Genomic DNA, 7,287 nt, shown 5'->3' with positions numbered 1-7,287 from the left:
AACTCCATCTTAAATGCTGGTGAGCTAGATAAAGCTGTTGCTACTTTAATAGATGCTTCGCGCGCGGTTGGTCACCGGGGTGGTTATTTGGAGTGTGCGCAACATGCTACAGAGATGTTTGGACAAGATTTTGACACTAGCCACTGCTTGGTGACTGATCAAGCTGAGGATGAGCTAACTCGCGCTGAACATGGTTATGACCACTTGTCCATACCTGTGATGGATTTGATTACTGAAGCGTTGAAGCATGACGACTGGTGTCAACGATTAAAGACCATCCTTGATCCACCACAAATGGTTGAAGTATCCGATGAGTAAGAGTTGGTAGGCGACGATGGAGAAGGTGATGATGACGGAGGAGATGGTGATCAACCTGAATAGATGGAGTTGAAGGCTTTGTGCCTTGTAATTTTTGTTTAGTTTTTTGAATGTATTGTGTCGTGCGGTCGCGCTTCACTTAGATCGAATGGATGCTAGGCTTTATGTAACCGTTGCGCGTTTGTGCTTATTTGAATATGATGTTTATGTTTATGTTCATGTTTATTCTGTCCTGTTACAATTATTGCACTGTTGTTAGAAACTTTGGTTAAGTTAGCACGAATAGATGTAAGTGTAGCTCTTGTGCGAGAGTAACTGCTCGGTCTCGCGCTATGTTCGCAGAGGACCTTATAGGCATAAATTCAAGAGCTGGTAATTCACTGAAGTGTTTTCGTGCTAATCAAAAGTTTAACATGCATTCGTAACTCGAGAAGCAATATGATAAAAAGAAAACATGTCGTATGCTTTCATTAATTGGGAAACAGGCGCTTAGGCCAATCATACATTACGGATGCATAACATAAGGGGCGTTTAGCCAACATAGGAAATTAGTAGGCGCGTGGCCAACATGAGAGAAATGGCGCATGACCTAGAGTAGTTACATATAGCACTTGCGCAATTGTTGCGCATTCCATGTGCGTGGGACGATGTGTCCGTCCAATGTTCACAATTTGTATGCCCCCTTGCCTAGCACTTCGTGAACCAAGTATGGGCCTTCCCATTTGGGTGCTAGTTTTCCTGGGCGTTCGGCGTTCGAAGCTTCGTTATCTCGAAAAACGTACTCTCCTGGAGTGAAGGTACAAATGCGGACTCTCGCATTGTAGTACCTTTCCAGTTGTGTCTTGTATTTTGCCTCTTTGATACGCGCAATTTCGCGTCTTTCTTCCAGGAGATCCAAATCAAGACGGCGCTCTGCCTTATTATCAAGCGTGTTGACTGCTGTCAAGCGCGGTGAGGGGAGTCCAACTTCTGCCGGGATAACTGCTTCCGAGCCGTATACTAGGCTGAAAGGAGTCTCGCCGGTGCTTGTCTTCGGCATGGTTCGATGAGCCCATAGGATGCTTGGGAGGTCATCTACCCAGCCCCTTCTCTTTGTGCCCAGTCGGGCTTTTATCCCCTCGACGATACCTTTGTTGACGCTTTCCACTTGACCGTTGCCTTGAGGATGCGCAACGGACGAAAAGGTATGCTCGATCTTCATTTCCTTCATCCAATTTTGGAGATCCTCAGAAGCAAAATTGGCACCGTTGTCAGTGACGATTTTGAGTGGAAGACCAAATCTGCAGATGATGTGCTCCCAGATAAACTTGTGCACCATCATTGCGGTGGTTGAAGCGAGGGCCCTGACCTCCACCCACTTGGTGAAATAGTCAACAGCCACGATTATAAATTTCACGGCTCCCGGAGCGTCTGGGAAGGGTCCCACCATATCAATCCCCCACTGTTGAAAAGGCCAAGCAGTGGATACTGGGATGAGATCATTTTTTGGGCGCAGGGTCTTTGGAGAATGCCGCTGACAAGAGTCGCATTTGCGCAGCTCCTTCAGGGCGTCGACATGCATCCCTGACCAATAATATCCAGCATTCATAATTTTCGCAACAACCATGCGCGGTCCTGCATGGATGCCACAGATCCCTTCATGGATTTCTCTTATTAAGTAGTTCGCGTCTTGGGGGTCCACGCAGCGCAGTAAGGGCCCCAAGAAGGACTTTCGGTATAGAATACCACCATTCATCTCATAATGCAGGGCCTTGTTTTGAATCTTTCTTGCCTCTGCTTTGTTCTCCGGGAGTGTCCCTTCCTGCAGATACTGAATAATAGGGGTCATCCAGGATGGCTGCCCTATTTCGATGACATTTACCAGGCGCATTAGGACTGATGGGCTTTTGAGTACTTTGATCCTTACTTCTTTTGTGAGGTGTTGAAAGGAAGTTGAGGCAAGCTTGCTTAAGGCGTCTGCCTGTTTGTTTTCAGAACGATTGATGTGTACTACCTTGTATGACTTGAATTTATGAAGCAGCTCTTTTGCCTGATCCAAATATAAGGCCATAACGTCGCCTTTTGCATCATAGATTCCGTTGACTTGACTGGCAATCAAAAGTGAATCAACGTGCGCTTGCAGATTTTTAGCTCCCATTTTTATGGCGAGACGTAAGCCTGCCAGAAATGCCTCGTACTTTGCTTCGTTGTTGGTATTCTTAAAATCCAACCAGATGGCATACGTAAATTCATGTTTTTCGGGGCTCACAAGGCGCAATCCTGCTCCTGCGCCGTCTTTGTTTGAGGCCCCATCAGTGTATAGCAACCATAACCCATCAGATGTATCTTTCACGAGAGTTTCGACGATCTCGCAATCTTTGATCTTTTCCGCTAGGACTTCTGTGATAAAGTCTGCAAGGACTTGAACCTTAATGGCTGGGCGTGGTCTATACAGGATGTTGTGGCCCCCTAGTTCGATCGCCCATTTTGCTAATCGCCCTGATATCTCCGATTTCTGTAATATCGTCCCAATGTGGAAATTGGTGAGTACGGTGATGACGTGGCCTGTGAAGTATCGGCGCAGCCTTCTGGAGGCGTGTAGCAGTGCCAGTACCAGTTTCTCCATCGTTGAATATCTCGTTTCTGGATCCGGGAGCATTCTACTAACATAGTAGGTTGGAGTCTGGACTCCATTCCTTTCTACAAGCAATACCGAACCCACTGCCTTGTCTGAAGATGACAAGTACAAGATGAGCGGTTCCTTTTCGAACGGTGCAGTCAGGGTTGGGAGTTCGATCAAACACTCCTTCATTTGCTGAAAAGCACTCTCTGCTTCAGGCGTCCACTTGAACTCTTGCTTCTTCACACAGTTGCGCAGAGTGCTGATGAAAGGGTATGACTTCGCGGCATGATTTGACATGAATCGGTTAAGCGCGGCTAAGCGGCCGGCTAACCTTTACATCTCTTTGATTGTTCTTGGTGATGGCATCCGCTCTATTGCTTGGACCTTTTCTGGATTTACTTTAAATCCTCCATTTGTGACTATGAAGCCCAAGAATTTCCCTTCCTCCATACCAAAGGAACATTTGGCTGGATTCAATTTCATGTTCACGCTTCTCAATGAGTTGAAAGTTTTCTCGATGTCCTTCAACATTTGGTCCTCTTCATGACTTTTTACCACCAGGTCGTCGATGTAAACATCAATATGCTTCCCAATATCCCCATCGAAATTCGTGTCCATCAGGCGCTGGTACGTGGCACCAGCGTTTATGAGACCGAATGGCATCTTTGTAAAACAGAATATCCCGAGATCGGTCCCGAAAGCTGTCTTGTCTTCGTCTTCAAGCTTCATTTGAACCTGATGGTACCCCTTGTAGCAATCCAGGAAGCATTTCCATCTGTATGGCACACGGGAGTCTATCTGTTTGTCAATCTCAGGCAAAGAATAGCAATCTTTAGGGCATGCCTTGTTGAGATCAGTAAAATCAACGCACATTCGCCATCCTCCGCTAGACTTTTCCACCATTACAGGGTTCGCGACCCAACCTTGACAACGTACTTCTCGCAAGATTCCAGCTTTGAGTAGTTCACATACTTGCTCATTCATTACTTTGGTTTTTTATGCCCCTAAGCTGCGCCTTCTTTGGACCTTCGGCTCAACAGAGGGGTAGGTGTTTAACCAATGCTCGGTAATGTCGCGCGGGACACCGGACATGTCTGCCGGGGTCCAGGAGAAGATATCCATATTCTTGAATAGTAGTTGCTTCAGATGTGTTCTGATATCTGGTGAAATGGCGTGGCCTATCGTTACCGTTTGCTCTAGGTACTTGCGGTTTAACACCCATTTCTCTGGCTCGGTTGTTGAAACCTTCGCCGCTTTTGCTGGGCGCATCTCTTTCGTTGACATTACTTCTTTTTTGGCGTAGATGATCGCCACCCCCGTCTTGGTTGGAAACCCTATCGCTGAGTGGGGAGTGGAAGTTACCATGTTTAGCTCGCCCTGGGTTTCTCTCCCAATCAACACGTCATGCCTCGATTTGACAGGCATCACCATGAAGTTTACGTTTTTTGTTCTTGAATGCTTCCCGTCAGAGAGCATGATGGGGAAGCTGATTTGGCCTAGCGGGAAAACCATTTCGTTGCAAAATCCAGACAATGGATAATCAACTGGCTCAAGTCTCGCTTTGTCATCTTCATCAAACTGATTAAAACACTGCTCATAGATGATATCAGTTGTACTTCCTGGGTCAATGAAGACATACTCGGTTTCATAATGGCCGATAATACCGGTAATGACGACGGGTCGAGTGGTGCGAGGGCCGCCGCACACTACTGGGAAAATGACATGTTGCTCTTGCCATGAGGGTTTGTAAGGGCGTTTGCCTTTCTCTTTTGCGATGTATCTTGGTCCGTTGACCATATGGGTTTCTAGGCGTCGGACTTTCTTGTGATTTCCCTCATCATGGCGTTGAATCTGTCGAGTTTCTTTTCGCACGTTTTTCACCAGGTGGCTTAGCTTCCCGCTTTTTAGCGCTTTCTCAATCTCTTGACGTAGACTGTAGCAATCATCTGTCAGGTGCCCTGTATCTTTGTGGAAGTCGCAGTACAGGTTGGGGTCCTGCCCCTTCTTGTTCGTCATAGGCCTTGGAGCCTTGAAATCAAGATTCTCCGTCATCAACACCTCTTTGGGTGTTTTTATGAGCGGAGTCCAGTGCTTTTCTCGGTTGCTTTTCGATAGCCAATTCTATCAATTGTATCGTGCGCATCTTCTCTATAGCGCGGCCTTTCTTCATGGCCCCTTGATCTTCCGGATTTCCAATCATTACCTTTGTACTTGTTACGCTTGTTGTGATTGCGCGAGTTCCCTTTGGAAAATCGGTCTTCGGAATAATAATTCTTGTTTCCGGCGAGTGACTCTTCGGTTTGCGCGACGATCTTTGCGGCTTCCATGAGTTTATCCCATTCTTTGGGCATTCCGTCTTTCCCAGTGATAGTTCTGATGAGACTATCACAACGAATGGCTTTCTTTAAATGGCAGCGCATGAGTTGTTCACTTACGCCACCGATTTCCAGACACTCCTTGTTAAAGCGAGTGATGAAATCTTCCAAACCCTCGTTATCTCTGTGCCAGATGTGTCACGCTGGTAACGTCTCTGTTGACTGAAGTAGCTCAAGAACTGCGTCTTGAAATCTACCCATGACTTGATCTTTCCCGAAGGAAGGCTGTCGAACCAGGCGCGAGCAGCCCCTGTAAGAGTTTGAATAAACAGATGGCACCACATAGGCATATTCCATCCTCCCATGCAACCCACGCTTGTGAAAGTTCTGGCGTGATCATCGGGATCAGTCAATCCGTTAAACTTTCCAACTGTCGGGGGTAACTTCTCTCTTGAAAGTGGCGCCAGGGCAATTTTTGGAATGAACTTTGATTGTTCTGCAGCTTCAGCTGGTCGATAGGCGAGGCGAAAGTCTCTTTCCGCTTCTTCAGTGTACCCGACGTGCTGTCTTGGTTTATAGTATTCATGGTTTTTCTGCAAGCGATTGAAGACTGACGAACCCTCGTCGTCTTCCCAAGTTGGATCGTTTGGGTCAGTATCCTCCCATTCATTGTTCATGTTGCGCGGCGTGGGCCGGCTATGAACAGGACCTCTTTGAAGGTGTGATGGGTAGTCATAGTAGCTTTTTGTCTCTCCCCGCGTATCGCGCGTGCCATGCACGCTTAGTCGTCTGGTAGGGGGAGGTCTATTAGCTCTGCCTTGGATGTTTTGCTGTGGGGGTATCTGGCGCGCCCCCAGACTCTGTCCCTGGGGAGTAACCAAAGATGGTTCTGCCGTTAAGACCGCTTGCTGTGCGATCAGAGATTGATACGCCGCGTTAATGGTGGCAATGTTTTTGGCGTACCACGAGGCTGGAGTTTCGCCCTCTGGTAGCCCTAATAGTGCCGAAACGTTCTGAGGTGGAGCCGGGTTTGAAGGTCCCTCGCCATTGTTTCCTGGGGTCACCGTCTGAGTGATGCGGGTGATGCTCCCGCGCGGTCCCCTAGTGTTGGTTACTTCGATTTCCCCAATTTCTTCCATGTGTTGGGGTTGGACGTTTTGATTACCCTCGCCCAACACTGCATTAGAGTTTGCTCCGAAACCAAACTTGGGAATGATTCCTTGACCAGCCATGATCGAAGGAAGAAAAAACGACGAAAAACTCAGAAAAAGAAGATGAAAGTGATTGTAGAAAATCGGTGGGCGCCGTTACTCGTTAAGAGGGGAATATGGGGTTTCCCTCTTAACCGGGCTCCGGCGTGAGAATAAGCAACTGCTTTGGGGAAGATAATTGAGTGTTAAGAGTGAGTAGAGGGAATGGAATATTTAACCTGTGAAGTGAGGTCTCTATTTATAGCCGGAGAGGTGTAAGAGGATATGGGCTGATGGGCCTTGGGCCGGAAGGCGACAACATAGCGGATATGCTCTTTGTCTCACCGGTGGCGACCGTTAGTGGCTTCTAGAAGTTCTCCGGCGCTGGCGCACCTTGATTGGAGCCACGTGTCACTGTTGTCGGCCTTGTTGCCCTTCTGCCATCAGCAGACAAGTGGAGATCGTGGGGCAGGTGTCTCTGCCCTTTGATTGGTGCCACGTAGGCGTCCTTAGGTACTTTTCGTCTTTTGCACGTCAGACGATCGTGGTGCACGATTGAACAGAGCCTGTAGGATGCGGATTGGCTCCTTTTACCGCCACTTGTACCTTTTGTACCTTCTGACTCTGGTCTTGCGGTGTAACCTTTATGCGATCCTTGCTGAGCATGGAACTAGGTTGCGCAGTTTTACAGGTACTGAAGACTCTTATCAGAATGCTAAGTATCGTAATTGTAGTTCCCTTCTGGCTGGACCTCGCGCCTTCTTAGTGGAATGTGGCGTAGCTTGCGCGAGGTTGCTACTAAGAGAATTGTTGAATAAGGAGTATGGCCCTGCGCGCAGCCTTGATGAAGGTTTGCGCGGCT

The 7,287-nt window shown here is 47.8% G+C and overlaps 1 protein-coding gene across 1 annotated transcript; it reads right to left on the bottom strand.

The window, feature by feature from the left end:
• Nucleotides 1–982: 982 nt before the first annotated feature.
• LOC110934089 (protein NYNRIN-like) lies at nucleotides 983–3,217 on the bottom strand. Its single transcript, XM_022177282.1, has one exon. The coding sequence runs from the start codon at nucleotides 3,215–3,217 to the stop codon at nucleotides 983–985; it is 2,235 nt and encodes a 744-aa protein (XP_022032974.1).
• Nucleotides 3,218–7,287: the final 4,070 nt, after the last annotated feature.

This window comes from Helianthus annuus, chromosome 4 (assembly GCF_002127325.2).
Source record: "Helianthus annuus cultivar XRQ/B chromosome 4, HanXRQr2.0-SUNRISE, whole genome shotgun sequence".
Lineage (NCBI taxonomy): Eukaryota > Viridiplantae > Streptophyta > Magnoliopsida > Asterales > Asteraceae > Helianthus > Helianthus annuus.
Note: the sequence above shows the minus strand (reverse complement) of the source record. Positions and strands in the feature narration are given on the sequence as shown.

Bases quoted from the DNA above. Each gene is read 5' to 3' on its own strand.
- LOC110934089 (XM_022177282.1), bottom strand. From the start codon at position 3,217: ATGTCAAATCATGCCGCGAAGTCATACCCTTTCATCAGCACTCTGCGC.